The sequence below is a fragment of the Erpetoichthys calabaricus genome, chromosome 11 (genome assembly GCF_900747795.2).
Source record: "Erpetoichthys calabaricus chromosome 11, fErpCal1.3, whole genome shotgun sequence".
Classification (NCBI taxonomy): domain Eukaryota; kingdom Metazoa; phylum Chordata; class Cladistia; order Polypteriformes; family Polypteridae; genus Erpetoichthys; species Erpetoichthys calabaricus.
Window position 1 is genome coordinate 48,034,929 of NC_041404.2, and position 18,670 is coordinate 48,053,598.

The 18,670-nt window shown below is 37.0% G+C and overlaps 1 protein-coding gene across 3 annotated transcripts in view; it reads left to right on the forward strand.

Moving 5' to 3' along the window:
- simc1 (SUMO interacting motifs containing 1) overlaps positions 1-18,670 on the forward strand; it is a 50,761-nt gene that overhangs the window by 27,468 nt on the left and 4,623 nt on the right. For 2 of the 3 annotated variants that reach the window (XM_028813080.2, XM_051934211.1), the window contains 6 exons: positions 3,747-4,036; positions 4,141-4,210; positions 6,909-7,063; positions 8,309-8,428; positions 13,684-13,815; positions 17,998-18,154. In XM_028813080.2, coding sequence (XP_028668913.2) covers positions 3,747-4,036; positions 4,141-4,210; positions 6,909-7,063; positions 8,309-8,428; positions 13,684-13,815; positions 17,998-18,154 — 924 coding nt within the window. Of the gene's footprint in view, positions 1-3,746; positions 4,037-4,140; positions 4,211-6,908; positions 7,064-8,308; positions 8,429-13,683; positions 13,816-17,997; positions 18,159-18,670 lie in introns of all 3 variants that reach the window. The other variant, XM_051934210.1, reaches the window with a different exon arrangement.

The window sequence follows — 18,670 nt, forward strand, 5'->3', positions numbered from 1 at the left end:
ATTTATTTTTCACACCATGTCTCTATTCAAATTTTGATATAAAATCACTCAGTTTATGGAAGAAGATGAACAGAAATAAATAATTTGTCAAAGGTTACCTTGTTTTAACAGTGTTAAAACTTAACACTGTTAACTTGTGTAACAGACAGCTCTAATCAAAGTAACATAAAACTAGTATTTTTCAGTGTGGCCATTAAAAGAGTTTGGATTTTCATTTCCGTCTTATAGGTAAAATAATTTTGGTTGTTATGAAACCTAAAAAGCTACTCTTGATGAAAAGAAAAAAGGTTTGTGTCATAAAATTAGGTGGTGAGGGTGCAAAGGTTTAAAGTCCTCAATGGTGGTCTGTCTTATGTTCAGACACCAGTTTGATTCTTTGATGCTGCTTGCCATTATGCTATAATTATGTTATAGTGGTATAATTTACATTTTCATGAGAAGTTATGTTCTTAAGTAAAGCATTTTTTTGTAAAATTAAAAAAACATGCTTGCTGTTGCTGCTTATAATGGGGTAAGTGTGGCATCAGTGCAAAAGTGAAAACAAAGCATTAAAATGAACCAAAAATGCCATTCTTCAGATTGTGCACATATTTGAAAACAGCATATCCATGTTCATAGCGAGTTGGATATAGCGGGTTGGATAATGGATGGATGGATGTATATACAGTGCATCCGGAAAGTATTCACAACGCATTACTTTTTCCACATTTTGTTATGTTACAGCCTTATTCCAAAATGGATTAAATTCATTTTTTTCCTCAGAATTCTACACACAACACCCCATAATGACAACGTGAAAAAAGTTATAAAAATATAAAAACTGAGAAATCCCATGTCCATAAGTATTCACAACCTTTGCTCAATATTTTGTCGATGCACCTTTGGAAGCAATTCCAGCCTCAAGTCTTTTTGAATATGATGCTACAAGCTTGGCACACCTATCCTTGGCCAGTTTCGCCCATTCCTCTTTGCAGCACCTCTCAAGCTCCATCAGGTTGGATGGGAAGCGTCGGTGCACAGCCATTTTAAGATCTCTCCAGAGATGTTCAATCGGATTCAAGTCTGGGCTCTGGCTGAGCCACTCAAGGACATTCACAGAGTTGTCCTGAAGCCACTGCTTTGATATCTTGGCTGTGTGCTTAGGGTCGTTGTCCTGCTGAAAGATGAACCGTCCCCCCTGTCTGAGATCAGGAGCTCTCTGGAGCAGGTTTTCATCCAGGATATCTCTGTACATTGCTGCAGTCATCTTTCCCTTTATCCTGACTAGTCTCCCAGTTCCGGCCGCTGAAAAACATCCCCACAGCATGATGCTGCCACCACCATGCTTCACTGTAGGGATGGTATTGGCCTGGTGATGAGCGGTGCCTGGTTTCCTCCAAACATGATGCCTGGCATTCATACCATAGAGTTCAATCTTTGTCTCATCAGACTAGAGAATTTTCTTTGTCATGGTCTGAGAGTCCTTCAGGTGCCTTTTGGCAAACTGCAGGCAGGCTGCCATGTGCCTTTTACTAAGGAGTGGCTTCCGTCTGGCCACTCTACCATACAGGCCTGATTGGTGAATTGCTGCAGAGATGGTTGTCCTTCTGGAAGGTTCTCCTCTCTCCACAGATGACCTCTGGAGCTCTGACAGAGTGACCATGGGGTTCTTGGTCACCTCCTGGTGGTTTCAAACTTCTTCCGCTTACGGATGATGGAGGCCACTGTGCTCATTGGGACCTTCAAAGCAGCAGAAATTTTTCTGTAACCTGCCCCAGATTTGTGCCTCGAGACAATCCTGTCTCGGAGGTCTACAGACAATTCCTTTGACTTCATGCTTGGTTTGTGCTCTGACATGAACTGTCAACTGTGGGATCTTATATAGACAGGTGTGTGCCTTTCCAAATCATGTCCAGTCAACTGAATTTACCACAGGTGGACTCCAATGAAGCTGCAGAAACATCTCAAGGATGATCAGGGGAAACAGGATGCACCTGAGCTCAATTTTGAGCTTCATGGCAAAGGCTGTGAATACTTATATACATGTGCTTTCTCAATTTTTTTATTCTTAATAAATTTGCAAAAATCTGAAGTAAATTTTTTTCATGTTGTCATTATGGGGTATTGTATGTAGAATTCTGAGGAAAAAATGAATTTAATCCAATTTGGAATAAGGCTGTAACATAACAAAATGTGGAAAAAGTGATGCGCTGTGAATACTTTCCGGATATATATATAAGGCCCATATATAAATATGTATCACCACCTCTTGCACAACTGTTGACAAACTTGAAACTGAGATGAGAAAAGAGGAGAGATATACAAAGAAATAGCAGAGAGATTTTCTTTTCCAAATGATGTGTCACATAACGTCACTTCATCTACTGAAATTGAAGGGAATTCTCAGTGTTGTCAACAGCTGATTGAGTCATGCCCAGAGGACTTGAACACTAGTTTCTCAGCTGAGTTTCAGCCAGAGGACTTGAACACTAGTTTCTCAGCTGCGTTTCAGCCAGAGGACTTGAACACTAGTTTCTCAGCTGCGTTTCAGCAATTTCATGTGTCAGTTCAGTGCAAAAAAAATGTAAAAACAAGATTCAGTCATGTTGAACTTTATAAAATAATTGTAGAAGACAATATTGAGTGTGTCTTTCCAAATATAGACATTTGCCTCTGAATATTTTGAACATTAGTGGTCACAAATTGCTCAGCTGAGCATTCATTTTCTCAGTTGAAGTATATTAAAAATCCCAACAGAACAACTATGCAACAAGGCTGGCTGGATGCCTTATCTCTGCCAAATATAGATATTTATTATTTTTTATTATTTATATTTTGAATTAGGTATATATGGGGGCACCCCAAGTGCTTAGGGCCTCTAATGGTCTTAATCTGTCCCTATTTGCACTAGTCATAATATTAAGTCATCATTTTACACAGTGATATTTTACTTCAGAATGTTTTAATTTTCTTTGGTGAAGTTTAAAGCAGATTTTGTTTCAACATTCATCATATTACATGTTTTACTGAAGGAAATGTTCACATTTTTGTATTTTAGTTTTGTTTATAATCTGTTATCTATTGTTCAGTGTCCTTGAGTGTTTAGAAAGGCACCTACAAATAAATAAGATTTATTATTACTTTTTTAGGAGCCTTTTTTTCACAGAAGCAAAAGGTGCACACAGTGTTTTTCACCAAGAGCTTCACTATCTATGCCTTACAATCAGGATTGCCGACTGAATGGCTTTTGTTTAAAGAAATGCAGGGCAGTACTCACCGCTTTGTGCATGTGACTGTGTCAATAATAATGGTTTAATCAGTTGAAACTTTAGTATTTAATTTACAGTGTACTGATTACGTACAGGCAGTCTGTGTGTGTCCAAGCCATTTCTACCCTGCACAGCTTTTTATAGATAACCTTACATAAGTTTAAATCAGGTGCCCTGGCTAGGTGTCTGAAGGACTCACTTTTTTGGGGGATCAATGGTTTAAGAAAGTCCAATTTTGTTTAACTTTTTTGTTAGTATTGTTCAGTCTTCTGTGTTTGAGTTTCTCTTCTGGATACAGAGGAGTGAGTGTATTTGTTGTCATTATTGTTTTACATATAGCAGTAAGGAGTTTTGATCATTGATAAAGAGCAGAGCAAGTAAGCATGACAAACCAGAAGTCATTTTTGGCAGAGAAGACCAAAAAAAACAACTTTGGAGTTTAGTGATCGATTGTTGATGGGCGGAAGAAAATGACAAGTTTCTCCATTATATTTTTAGAATCCAGAAGAAATGCATGGGAGTGAAGGTGATGAGGAAAATCGCTGCTGGAGTTCAAGGCATAGAAGTCTGAAGCCTGAGCCAATGAGCTCATGGAGACTGCGTTTGGTTGAAAGCACAATTGAAGAAAAATATCCCAAGGGGACACTGGAGTTTCTTTTTGATTTTGTGAGCCCTGAATACTATCCACCAAATTCTATTATCTCTCATGTTCTATGTGGAATTCTGTTAGATCCTAATTCAGAAGAGCTGGTTACTGAAGCATACGGTCTCCTCATGAAAATCCAGCAGTGAGTACTGTTAAAGGTTGAAGAAGATTGTATTTTAAGAATGGTTTTATATTTCTTGCTTTCAAACCACTGTCATGCTGATTTAAGATATCTTCTTCCTTTAGGCTTCATCCTGCAGGTCTTTCTACAGTGCAGTGGGACTGGGAGCTTCTGTCTTCAGTAATGATGGATAAGGTATTATAGGAGTCTGTTACTTTTTATTTATGCTCCTACTCTTATAGTCAACTGGAGACATTGGATTTGATAAAGTAGCTCTGCAGTTCTCTTGTTCTAAATTTGTGTGATGAGTGAGCTGCATATTTTGATTTAAAATAAGAAACAAATTCACGGTAATAACACAGTTCCATAACTTGCCATGTCAATGTTATAAGCTGAACTGTTGTTTTTAATTATATACGTATAGCTGTAGCAACTAAAAAGATATAAGCTGTTCAAATGATTCTTCATTTGTCCCATTGCTGCTTTCCTAGTTCACAATAAATTGTGTGGAAAAAGACAATGTATTGCTTTAGATTTTTTTTTTGCACTTGGCATAATCATATTTCACTTTTAAGTCGGGCATACACTATGATTTTAGCCCAAGTTTAAGCCAAATTCACAGTCGCTGACTGATTTTCTGAGTCAGATTTTAGCTTTATTGGCTGTGATTCACGTACTGTATGAGTGCGGTTACGATACCTGATTGCATTTTATGATTGGTCTGTCATATAATCAGAAGAAATTCTGCTAGATCAAAATTTTCAGTCAGCTGTCTTATACTGAGCAGTCTCATGAGCCAATTTTTTTTATGTCACCATCAAATTTCCTGGAATTCATTGTGCAGCAACCACAGTTGAGTGTGTGTGTGCGTGGAAACAATAATAACAACAAAATTATAAGCTATCATATAGCAACACACATAATAACTAAATGGCCAATGACAAAAGTATCTTCGGAAACAGTTACTGTAAGAACCCAAAATAAACACACACAACTGTAAATTACATAGGTTATGTCCCTTCAATTCTCTCTCTAAACTAGTCCGACCATACTGTCCACACCTTCTCAAACATCTATGTATCCAGTTACACTATTTTCTTTTCTTGGTAAGTTTCAGGGCACAATACAGCAAGGACCAGCCAGTCTTGTTTCTTTCTTGACATTTTGAGAAGCCTGTAATCATACTTTTTTTTTCTGAATGGGTAAAGATTTATTATAAAACGTAAATGGGGAAAATCTGTCCTTAAGGGGCATGTACACGTATAGTGGCAGGTCATTCAGACCAAACCTGCTTGTGCAGTTTGAACACATATATGACCATAGACTCTGTCATTTAACATGAGTACTTGCTTGACCACTAAATATCACAGTGTATGCCTAGCCTTAAGTAGCCCTCACAAAGGCCTAGTAATTAAATAATTCATCCAGTATTCCATATGTTTGTGGTCAATATAATATATAATCTCTGATTCTTCCTACCTGACCATTACCGCTTGATTTACTAGTATCTCAGACACGCCAGTTTAACACAGGATGTCTTAAATGACAGCACCAATACTGGTGTCTTCTAGTTAAATGCTACAAGGTAATTGTATACTTTAATGGCGATCGACTGTAGTTTGGCAATTTGTTATGTTAGGAGATGACACTTTTCATAATGTCCAGTTTTAGCTTTTGTCACCTAGTTTGGCAGAGATGTGCTTCCAGTCACAGAAGAAATTGTATTCCTCAGATTTAATGTACTGTTTATAGACTGAAGCATACAAAATCTTATTTCCATTCTTGTGACAATACAGATACATGCCTCCTACAGAGTAATGTATTTCTCAGGCTCTCAGTAAGTAATAAGTAAATTCTTGAGTCTTGGTACCAGACTTCCAAGAAAGGTGTCCTCTTCATAGTGATACGTTTGCCATAACTTTACCCCTTATTTGAAACTAAGATCATTACTCTCCACTCTTCTCAATTCACTTCCAAATATTGTCCTCTATTTCTGTCGTACATTTTCGGTAATAATTCATGTTTTTAATTTTTTTTTTTTGTTCTGCACTCATTTGTGTGTAGGACCATTGCAAAAGGGCCTATTTAGAGCTGGTAATAGGCCTAACCGGCCAGATTGTGGTAGGAAACCACAGTGCCCCGAAAAAATCAACTTACAAGTTCAGATCGGCTTATGTACTTAAATTGCATATGGATAGTGCCGGGGCTGACATTTGAAACCAGGACTCTGGTGGTGTTTTGCAGTGGTCCTAACTACTGAGGCATCCAGCCACATCAGATCAAACATCAAAATTTTTAAGTGCACAATCCCTTTATTACTTTGGACAGTGTAGCAGAAAACTTTCATCCACTTAATTTTGAACTTTTTTAACACTGGACTACAGTAGCAAACGACACTGCTGACAGGTGATGCAGCAGGTGGATTATACTACACATTAATAATTCTGACAAATGTTCTCTGTTTGAGGTGTACTTGTCAGGTGCAGTGCCAAGGTGGTGTAGTAGTCCTTATGGAATTGTAAATCCTCTTTATCAGGATTAGGATATTTGAAATCTGAACAGGATGCAAGTTTTTGATTTCTTGACTACCTGAAGTAATTTAGGATTTATTTGTGAATTGTAATAAGGTTATATTGATCAACTTCCTAATGCTAAAATGTTCAAATAACCCTTGACAAGTCTAAAAGAGCTTTAAACATATTAGTCTTTTTTCATCACACTGTAAATAAAAAACATCAAAATGTTTTTTCGAAAACGTATGAGAAATAAATGCATTGATTGCACCAGTTGTGGGAAAGTATCGTACCTAATATAATAATAAACTGCATTGTTCGTAGCAAGTTTTAGTGTGCAGTTGTTTTGCTTAATCATAATTTCTCTTTTTTGTATGCAGGAATGTCAGCTGTCTCTTGCCACTCAACGTATGTTTCTGCAGTATGTTGTTCAGACTTTGAGTGATGATTTTCAAATGAATGTCATTCTCCAGTCACTTCAGCTTTCAATTGTCAAGTCAACTCTCTCCTGTGATAAGAAGTTTGTGAATGTCAGGTAACATGACCGCTGAGATACTGTGTACTTTTCGCCTTCTAAAAGGCTTCTAACTTGTTTAATTGAACCTGCTGAGGACTTTCTAAGCAGTTCACAAAGTCTATAGAAAATTTTTATTTAACTGCATCATCAAAAAAAGTTTTTTCATTTCAGGTATTCATAATTTGTTGCTTGTCCTTGCTATTGTTTTCTTTTTCTGTGATGAGGAAAAATACAATTGATTGTTTCACATTTGTCTATGAAACAGCATTCAATTTTTAGGGGAGATTTTACCTCTCCTTCAAATCAGACTGAAGTCCCTATGGAAGTGAACTAACTGCAAACATAAAGAATTTATGTGCGTGCCAATTATGGTGGGCAGGGTCATGTGGTTGAAACTTTGCTGTCTCTGAATGTGTTGATTTCACGTCTCTACAGGCTTGGACTGGCCGAATCCAACCTGTACAAGACTCCAGGGGATCACGGGGCACACATTCTCCTTTACACCATGGCTTTTTAGAAAAGAATCATCTGTTAACTAAAATAAATGTGTTTGGATGCAGGAGGAATCCACAGTGTGAGCAGAAAATTTATAGGAACATGTATATTCCAAATAGACAGTGGTCTGTCTTGAGACTATTCCGTTTCCTTGGGCTCTGAGACAGCTGTACTGATTCATGCATTTTGATCCTTTCCCTGCAGATTTTGTGCACTTGAAGTATTTTCAAGTTAAGGTTTAATCAATAATTATTGTGATTGATTTTTATTTTAAAAGTGGATATTCTAATAATCCTAAATGTAGAATTTAATATTAAACCTTTTAACTGATTATCCATCCATTTGCCTAACCTGCTTATCCAGGGCAGGAATGCAGGGCAACTGGAACATATTATAATGTTACTCTTAATGTATAAATCTGCCATTCTAAAAGTATTAATTTTGCTTTGAACTGTTCAGTACAGCTGTTCTTTATCTAATATTGCATCTTAATCAATGTGAACATCATAGAGCACTTTACAAAACAAATGTATTACACAAAGGTAATGTCCAGTGTATTTATACTGAGGCAGTGCACTAAAGATGTGGTATACTTGTGCACCTTAGGTTATGCTTTTTGTGTGCTTTTGTAGGCAATTATAACTTTTAAGTCAACATTTTATTTGTGCCTGCTCAATGTACAGTAGTTTTTAAAGTAGGATTTTTGAGTTGTGTTTTGTCAAGTGGATTTCTAATTGGCTTCTTACTTTTTTAATATATTCATACTAGGAATGTGGTGGACTGGTTATTTACTTTTGTGATAAGCTCTACAAGCAGTGAAGAAAGTAAAAAGCAAACTGAAAATAAAAATGAGACATTCAAAAGAAAAGATGCACAAGAAAGGCTGAGGTACGTGACAGTGGATTTGTTTCATTACATCTTTTGAAACATTTAAATTAAAAGTACTAAAACCAGAAAAAGTGACAGTGCATATGTAATGTCTGAACTTGAAAATAAGCAGAGTAATAGTAATGAAAAATTTTATTTTGGTCATCTGAAATGTATAATATTGTTCTTAGAAATAATTGTAACAATTATGTTGTTACATAAAGTAGGTTTTAATTTAAATGTCACAAACACTATATATTTAACAAAAGCATGCTTTGTTGAATTTTTGTAAAGTAATTGTGTGGGCTTTCCAGATGACAGTCTTTTCCAGTCATATTTACACCTTCTGTCTTGTTATTCATTTCTTTTTTTGTAAGTTTTGATCCACATTCCTAATGCAGTGTTTAGTTAGAAACAGACTTAAGTTTGTCGGACCAGACCTCCGTAGCCCCAGCACATATCTCCAGCTTCTTCTGGTGAAATCCCAGAGGCTCCCAGAATACCTGACAAATACAATTTAGTTTATTTTTGTCTTGCACTCTTCACTAAGAGTAGGAACAGCACAGTCCCTGGTGATAAGTTCCCAGGTAAAATACAAATACAAACTTTATGAATTACCAAGTACATGATGAGTACACAAAAAGATGCTCATTTGTTTAAATAGAGAGGAAAACACAATAGTTGGAAAGATTAACATAAATGGAAGAAGCCAACATGTTGAACTATGGCCAGTTGACAATGGAGAAGAAGAAAACAAAAATAAACCACTGGGGGCTTCACGATCAGTTAGAACAAAGTCAGTCATAGTCACAGTCCTGAAGAATTCAACCAAGGGCAGGAAAGTAGGGTAGTGCCACTAAGTCCCAGTGCAGGATACTGAGAAGCAAAATAGAATGGAGGAGATTTAGTAGCAGTATACAAAAGTAGTGAATCTTCATAGCTGGATTTAAAAACTGAGGCCAAATGGGCATCTCTTATACAAGCAGACAGATACTGTAACTAAAAGCTCGAACTCCTGATGTTATTTTTATTAATCCTTGGAGTCTTTAGTATGCCATCATCTTGAGATCTTAACACGCGCTGTGGTTTGTAAGTAATGATAATTTCAGATGAGTAAGCAGAATCTTGGCTATTTTAAGTTTTTTTATGTAAGAAGGACGAATTTGAAATCCGCTCTAAGCTTAACATGAAGCCAGTGTAAAGATTTAACAACTGAAGTTAATGTGTTTGTACTTTATAGTTCTTGTAGTGGAGTAGTATTTTGAATTACCTGAAAGCTGCATATAGGATGATTTAAACATGCAGTGAATAATGCATTGCAGTAGTCAAACCTGCAAGAAGTAAGTGCCTGAAGTGATTAATTAATTAAAGTATCCTCCATATTTAGAAAACATCTTAAATTTTCCAACATTTTTAGGATGGAAAAAGCATGTTTTATGCAGTTTTATAATGTGTGTTTTAAAAGACATGCTAGTGTCAAAGATAACGGATAAGTCGCTCTGGATAAGAGCGTCTGCTAAATGATGTAAATGTAAATGTAAATGTACTTGTCTTTACTTTTTTTTTTTTTTTTTCTTTTTCTTTCTTGTTGTCAATCTTCGTATGTGCTTTGGGAAATTGTGCTCTTAAGTGAAGTATATTTTTAACTAAACAAATGCTTCTTTTGTAGTTTAAAATGTTGCCTAAGGAGCACTAGTCCAAATGTAAAGACAAAAGCTTTAAAACTTACCCAATACATCCATGTTGAAGCCAAGAATCTTCACAAGTATTGATCCATATCTTGAGAGTGCACTCACGTTATACAAAGTGTATTCATATTACAGTGGAACCTCGAGATACGATCACCTCTGTATACGAGAAATTCAAAATACGAGGAAAGTATGAGCGAAAAATTCAGATCTAAATACGAGCATTGGCTCACGTAATGAGCCACGAGCCAGGCTGTGGGTATAGCTCATGGCTTAGTGAGGGGGCGTGGTAGCAGTAGCAAGGGCGCAGGGCGATCTGCGGTGTCTGCGTTTCTCACCTAAGTGCACAGGTGGGAAACTGCCCACATCCATGATTGTTCCTGTGGCTGATGGGCTGCAGCTGCCATGACCTCCCCACATATATAGAGAAGCGTGAGCCGGTTAAGGGGGAGAAGAAGTAAAAGAAAAGAGAGGAGAGAGAACGGAGGTTGCAGGAGGAGGCAGGAATCGGCAGCAGTAGGAAGTCGGTGCGGGAGAGCGAGCGAGTGCAGGCTCGCGTGTAGCTGAACAGTGAGCTGAACAGGCGAGCCAAACAGCTGAAGCAGGACTGTGTAGAGAAGGTCAGCTGCATTAAGAGTGTCTCGCCTGTTGCAGAGCCCGCATGGGAGAAGCAGGTGAGACGCTAACAGAGAAGAAGCACTGGGGATTGTCATCTGTTTTTTAAAGACTGCTTCCTGTTGACGTTTTAACCTCGTGTTAAAGGATTGTTATTCTTGTGTATTTTAAACCTCCACTTCACAACTGTTTTAAGGATTATTTATTTAAAGATTTATTGAATGCTCTACTGCACTTTGGACACCTGTTTTGATTCTTTTAATAATCAGTTATATTATTTACCAGTGTTATTTATTAAAGGTAGACTACAGTATATGTAATTTATCAGTGTTATTTGTTAGGAGAATTGATTTTTATGTTAATATATTTGGGGTGCGGAACGGATTAACTGGATTTCCATTATTTTCAATGAGGAAGTTTGTTCTAGAGGGCGGCACGGTGGCGCAGTGAGTAGCGCTGCTGCCTCGCAGTTGGGGGACCTGGGTTTGATTCCCGGGTCCTCCCTGCGTGGAGTTTGCATGTTCTCCCCGTGTCTGCATGGGTTTCCTCCGGGCGCTCCGGTTTCCTCCCACAGTCCAAAGACATGCAGGTTAGGTGGATTGGCAATTGTAAATTGGCCTTGGTGTGTGGGTGTGTTTGTGTGTGTCCTGCGGTGGGTTGGCGCCCTGCCTGCGATTGGTTCCTGCCTTGTGCCCTGTGTTGGCTGGGATTGGCTCCAGCAGACCCCCGTGACCCTGTGTTCGGATTCAGCGGGTTGGAAAATGGATGGATGGGTGGAAGTTTGTTCTAGATACGAGAGATTCGCTATACAAGCTCAGTGCTGGAACGAATTAAACTCGTATCTAGAGGTTCCACTGTATTTTCAAAAACATTATATACAGTATTATACATTTCTACTCCCACTTAAGTCAACGCATTTTTAAGATTCAATATATTGGCAAGGGAACACTTTAATAAACAGTTTAGCAAACAGGGTAACTAGTGAGGACTAGATCTCTCTGCCTGTTTCCTTCTAAGTCATTCTTCACTGTTTACCACTGTGCCTACCTTCAAGATGATATTGTCATAAAATATCATATTTCAATCAAGAGTGTGCTGATTTCTGTACACAATATCTAAGTAAATCTTTTTATCCTCCCTAAACCAGACAAATGTCAAATTCACAGATTGTTATGGCAGTTAAGTTAAACCTGTTAATTAAATAAGAAATTCATGACAAAAATATAATAGTAACCTAGGAGTATAAAACAAAAAATACATGCATACACAATATAGTAGAAAACAGAAAAGTCCCAAACGAAACTTAAAATTTTATTTAATTTCATCTGTTTAATTATATCCACTCACTTCAGTCCCAACAATAAACACACACATTAGAAATTCACATTAGAAATTCATATGTATTTTAAAATTACAGTCATGTCTTCTAATAAAAGTTTAAATGAATGTTGAAATTTCAGTGGAGTTTACCCACTTAAAGCATGGGTATGCTGATGGTATCCAAATATGGCTTTCTAAGGAATGTATTAAAGTTCAGACCAGACTGGCTGTTGAGTGGCGATGTGTTGCATGTTAATTAAGAACTGCAAGTAAACATTTCACTGTACCCTGCACATGTGACAGTAAAGACCCTATACACCTATAAATAAATTGAATTTAGCTTCCATCCAGTAATTCCAGGTTAGTGGTCCTATCTCTTTAAACAGTCTGTACTGTATTGATTCTTATTTCCTTCATATTCTAAAGATTAAAAGGGATAAATCTGCCAAGTCTCCTCCACATTTAATCAGTTATTCACATTTTGTTGAATTCTGTTAATGGTTTTCATTTGTCTTCTGTGAGTGCTTACAGTACATTGCCTTCCATAATGTATGGGACAAAGACACATTTTTTCCTTGATTTACCTCACTGCCCAACAGTTTAAAATTATAATTGAAACACTTCAGACATGATTAATGTGCACATTGCAGACTTTAGTTTAAGGGTATTTACATACATTTTGGTCACACCATGTAGAAATAACAACACTTTTTATACAGAACCCCCATGTCAGCAATCTTTATTTATAAATTTCTTATACTCTGTGAGTACATGTGCATGCGTTCGCATGTGCGTGCACCTGCTTGTGCCTCCATGTATGCATACATGTATATTTAAATAAATTATATATCTCAAAAACTACTCTTGCAAAAATTTTGCTAATCGATTGGCCTGGTCCCATGACAAAACAGTGCAGACTGCAAAAATCCCAGTTAAACCATTTCTACTGCATCATTGTTGGACATAGTTAAAAACATTTTTGAAGAATATGGAGATAAGTATCAAACCCAAAACAATATGCCTGGAGCCTGTAATTAGACAAACATAATGCAATGTGTATGAAAAAGACAGTCCATTTTTTCGGAAGTTAATCGTTCCACATAGGTTTCCACACACAGACACTATGCTAAAAAATCAACATTTCTCGATGTTTTGAACATCACAGAAATAGAATCTGAACTTAACTCAGTAGTGAATTTTTGACCCTATCGCCAAACTTCCATTTACATGAAAGTTAATGTATACTGTAACATATGCATCTAGAAGAATACACTGAACTAAATGTTGTATTTTCCATTGCTTAAAAATCCATACTTTTGAGTTATATAGTTAAAGAATTTGATTTTTGGTGTTGGCTTATTCCCTAGAAATTTTTCATAAATGCTACATGAGATGTTCAGTAATATTTACCTGCAAAGAACAAAAACAAGGAGTGTTTACTAATCCATTGCTTTTAATGTTATTTTCATTTTAAGATTTTATTTTTGATCTCAGGGTATTTGGATATTTAAATATTACACTTAGATGTTTATAATTGCTCAAGAGTTTTGACCTCAGGGTATTTGAGTATTTAAATATTTCGCTTAGATGTTTATAATTGCTCATGAAACTGTTTTCTAAGTATGAACAATTTTGGGTGTCTTGTACCTACAGCATGATATGCCTTCTTCAAAAGATGTTAAAATTGGCAATGGAAGTGGACCGCTCCCCTACATGCAGCTCCAGCAAGCTGTCACAGGAACTATTTCAGAGTATGGCCAACATTGTTACCAGTCGCCAACAAAGGTTGGTATATATGCCTAATTCATACCAGTGGTTGCCATGTATGTTTCAGTTTGACATATCATTTGTTTAACTTCAGCATTATTAATTACTTGCATATTCTGTAGTGTTAAGCAATTTTGAAAATGAGCTCTTAGTCTGGAATGTAATTGTGATATACTTGTATATTTGAACATTAGGAAAACCATGACAAGAACAGGCCATTCTGCACAACAAGCTTCTCCATCCTATTCAACTAGATTGTCCAAAATAACGTCTAGTTGAGATTTGAAGTTCCCTAAATTCCTATTCCTGTTCTCTACCACAACTTGGTAGTTTATTCCATTTGTCTATGGTTCTTTGTGTAAAAACTGTCCTTAACAAGTTTTCCACCATATCCCATGTTCTTGTTGCAGAATTTATTTTAAAATAATGACTGGGATCTACAATATTTATTCCTTATCATAATTTCAAACACTTAATCATGTCCTCTCTTAATGACCATTTGCTTAAACTGAAAATGTTCAGCTCTTTCAGTCTCTCCTCATAACTCGTACCTGTTGGCCATTGCTACTTTGTTATGGTCATTTATTTTGAATCAATGCAAAGTGCAGTGAAGAACCATTTACACACAATCCATTAACATACAAGATCATTTAACAGTGAATCTGGGGGCCACAATTTTAAAACCACAGTAGTTGTCTAGAGTGAACAGCTTTTTGACGTGTAAAAAATGTAGCAGTAGGTATGTGGGTGCTGAAAATAATTGAGAACAGATGCCAGTGTACCACCAAAAGAGCAGTAGATACATTTTATGGCATTTTATGTTATGTTACATTGAAAATTGGCATACGTGTAAATATTTTTTTTTTGTTTTATGTAATGTGACCACAGATTTGGGACAGACTTCACATATTTATTCTTTTATTTCTTTTCTCAAATACTGAGGTAATGCTTAACATTTTCTTTAAAATTATATTTTCATTTTTCCACTTAATAAAAACACTAAAAACGAATTGCAGGTAGTATATTCTTGAAGGAAGTATTTTGTTGAGAAACTGTTAAATAATAATGCTTTTATTTGAAATCGTTTGTGTCAGGTTGTGTTATGCAACAAGCACCACCTGTCTGTTGTTATCTGAAAATGTTCTAACAGTTTTACACATGTATCAAAAGTAATTATATAAAAAAAGTAATTACACCCCATGGGATGTTTTTGTTTGTTTCTTTTTTAACAAAATGTGGACATTTTGTCCACATTTGATCTTCATTTAAATGGTATCTTTAGATAAAAGTGATGTAACTAGAAAAAAATGAAAACTTGACTTTGCAATCATTTATCCAACAAGAAACTAGCCAATGTGCCATCTCCAATTGTGGAAAAAGTAAGTCAACCCATGGCTGTAATAGATGGTGCTGTCCGCTCAGTCAGGTGTCTCCTATGCCAAATTGTTTTATCAGTTCCTGACACTGAGTGAGTGAAAGTTTTTCCCACTCCTGCATGCAGAATTATTTTAGCTGTGCAATGTTTGGGGATTGTCTTTATGTACACAGCCTGTTTCAAATCCTTCCTAGCCCCCAACACACCCTCCCCACACACACCTACCCACCTAGCATCTTGATGGTATACAGATCCAGTCATATGCTTGGCCATTCCAGAACCCTCCATTTCTTTCTTTTCAGCTATTAGTTGATTGATTTATTGGTATGTTTAGGGTCATTGTCATGCTGAAAGGTCCACATATGGGTGAGCTTCAATCTTCTCTCAGATGGACTTACATTATCCTCAAGCACCATTTGGTATAATGAAGAATGCATAGTGAATTCTATGATGCTGAGCTGTCCAGACCCTGGTTCACCCCAAGACCAAAATATCTGCACCACCATGCTTTACATTTGATATCGGGTTCTTATGGTCAAATGCTGTCTTTTGGTTTTTGCTAAAAGTGTCTTCTGGTATTGTGGCGGCTAAATAGCTCGCTCTCTCTCTCACTCTCTCTCTGCCTCATCTGTCCAGAACACATTTTTTCAGAAGTCCGGATCCTTGCATAGGTGTGTTGCCATGATGTTCTTTTGGACAGCAGAGTTTCCTCCTGGCACACCTCCCATGTAGATCTAATTGTGCAACTTCTTTCTAATAGCAGACTTGTGCACTTTGAAATGAACAGTAACAAGAGCTACCTGTCGGTCCCCTGAAGAAATTCTGGGCTTCTTAGAGACTTCTTTCAGTATCTTGCATCCTTATCTTGGGCTGAAAATGCTGGGTGGGCTGGCCTGGATAAGCTGGCAGTTGCTTGAAATTCTCTACACTTTTAGATGATCTTCCAGACAATGGAATGGTTGATTTTTCTGTTATTTGGAAATCTTTTTTTATAACTCTTTCCCAGACACATAGACATCTATAACCTTTTTTTCTGAAGGCCTTAACTCTTTCAGGGCAGATGTCGACTTTTGTCAAAAGGAGGGGTTGACAGTGGTAAACTGTAAACGGGGGCAAAATCTGCCATTATGCTTTAGTTGGAGCTTCATTGGTTTGACCGAGATTCCCTGCGCTTGTGTGATTAGCGAGGCGCAGACAACAGCAAAAATGGCATCGACGTTTGCCTAGGAGGACCGCCACTTACAATGACAAGAGGTGCAAACCAGCTTGCGATGCACTGTGACCGCAACTTTCATTGCTTCCCCCATCATTTGAAGACAGCCTGGTAAGTCAGTCTGCCACGCATTCCTGACAAACTGGCAGGCACAACACACAGCATCAGACATTTTATGTCGATTTCCGTATGAAACCATTGCTTTGTGTTCCTTGCAGAAAACTGTGCTTTAAGGAAAAAATATTCAGCCCTCAGAGAGTTAAAGAGCTCTTTTGATCTCGACATGGTGATAGCTTGACCATCTTGACCATCAATGAGCAAACCAAACTAAATGTCTGAGGTTTATATAAGAGAGTTTCCTCCAAGATCCTTTCTAATGATGTTTTAATCATTTGTACCTGATTCTAATTTGAAGTATTTGAGGTAGTGATACATGGAAGGGTGTACTTAGTTTTACCAAATGTGAAATTTGCATTAATGTTTAATTAAATTATACAATGGGCTACAAAATGTAAATGTGGCAGGATGTTTGTTATATCACAGTTATCTATAAATACTGTTTAAATGAAGGTCAAGTCTTGATATATTGGCAGATGTAAAAAGAGAGAACATTTCATGGGGTGTACTTACTGTTTTACATGATTGTAATATATGTTTAATATCGTATTATGAAAGTCTAAAAAGTGGCAGCGCAAACTGCATATTTACTGTAGGTTAACTCCTGCTTAGTGCTACTGTAAACTTGTGTTTCTCACTCAGTATAATTAGTTATACTGTACCTCCTTTTTTTCAATAATCAACATAACTAGAGGAAATATAATTGAAGAAAAATCTATGAGCCATGCAATTAGATATCACTAGGGGCTTGTTGTGTGACCCTGAGCGAGACATTTAACTTAACCAGGTTTAATCAAATTGCCATAGTATGTACTACTCCATATTTAATGGCAATTGAACTGTGTATACAATATACAAGGTGTGACAGTTTGTGGAGCAGCCATGTGGTGTCACCTGTGTGGCTAAAAATCATGTTTTAATTTTGTTTTTTTGATCACAAGGGGATAGTCCATCATAGATTTATTGAACAAAAACAAACCATCAACCTACAATGTCATTTAGAAGTGCTGGAAAGGTTATGGTAATCTGTTCAATGAACTTGTCCCGATAAGTGGATCGCCCATCATGACAATGCCACATGCCATGATGCACTTGGTGTTTGTGACTTCTCGGCTAACAAATCAATTACCTGCTTGAGTCATCAGCTCTGTTTACCTGACTTGTGAATAGCCCCTTGTGGTTTCTGGCTCTTCCCAAAAAATAAAAACTATCATGAAAGGACAAAGAGTTTCAGACATTTTCTGCAATCCAGCGTAACGTGATAAAGGAGCTCAAAGATATTCCAGAAACAGAGTTACAGGTATGGTTCCAGCAGTGGCAACATTGTTTAACTCAGTGCATACATGCATAAGATTACTTTGAAGGTGACAGTAGCTGTTAATGCACGCATGTGCACACATTTTCTCTGCAGGTTCATTCCAGAAATTAATTTATCACACCTCGTAAACTATATCCCTGCTGACTGTAAAATAGTTTCTGTCTTTGTCCATTACAGAGCACTTTTTTTGACATCTTTGGATAGCCCACTGCTTTGCTGCAAAGTTCTTGAACTGTATTTGAACAACCTTTGCCTTTGCAAAACAACTCAGCCTCTGTCCCTGAACCTTATTTTGCACTTTCTTCATCATGCCAGACTTCCACTGGACAGTGAGGTATGTTTCCATATAAACATTTTTCAGACTACATAATGCAATTAAGCACATTTCAGACAACCCATATTTTTACTTCATTTTTAGATAATGCTTTGAACTTTATTATATTGCCCAAGAACAATAAATAGACCTTCAATATCTATTTAGAAATTTGAGTCAAGATGCATGAAAAATTAGCACTGTAGAGCATATGCCCAAAGCATATCTGCAACAGAAGAGAGGAAAACCAGCTTCTCCAGGACCTGGCTCCTTCAAAAAGCAAACTGCTGGCAGCCCTTAAATTATTTGTCTAAAGGTAAGAGGTGAATATCTCCCCAGAGTAGTGGAGCTCCCTATCTTGTTCACGAGTCAAGGTAGAGGTGTTTATGAGACTGACACAGAAACTGGTGCAGCATCAATAGTTTTGTGGGCATTATACTAAAACAAGGTGGTGAGGCAGTAACTAAGTCCTTCACAAAGCTTTCAGTTTCCAGGTCAGTCTGCATTCTTATCCTTTTCTTCACCTATAGTCACAAG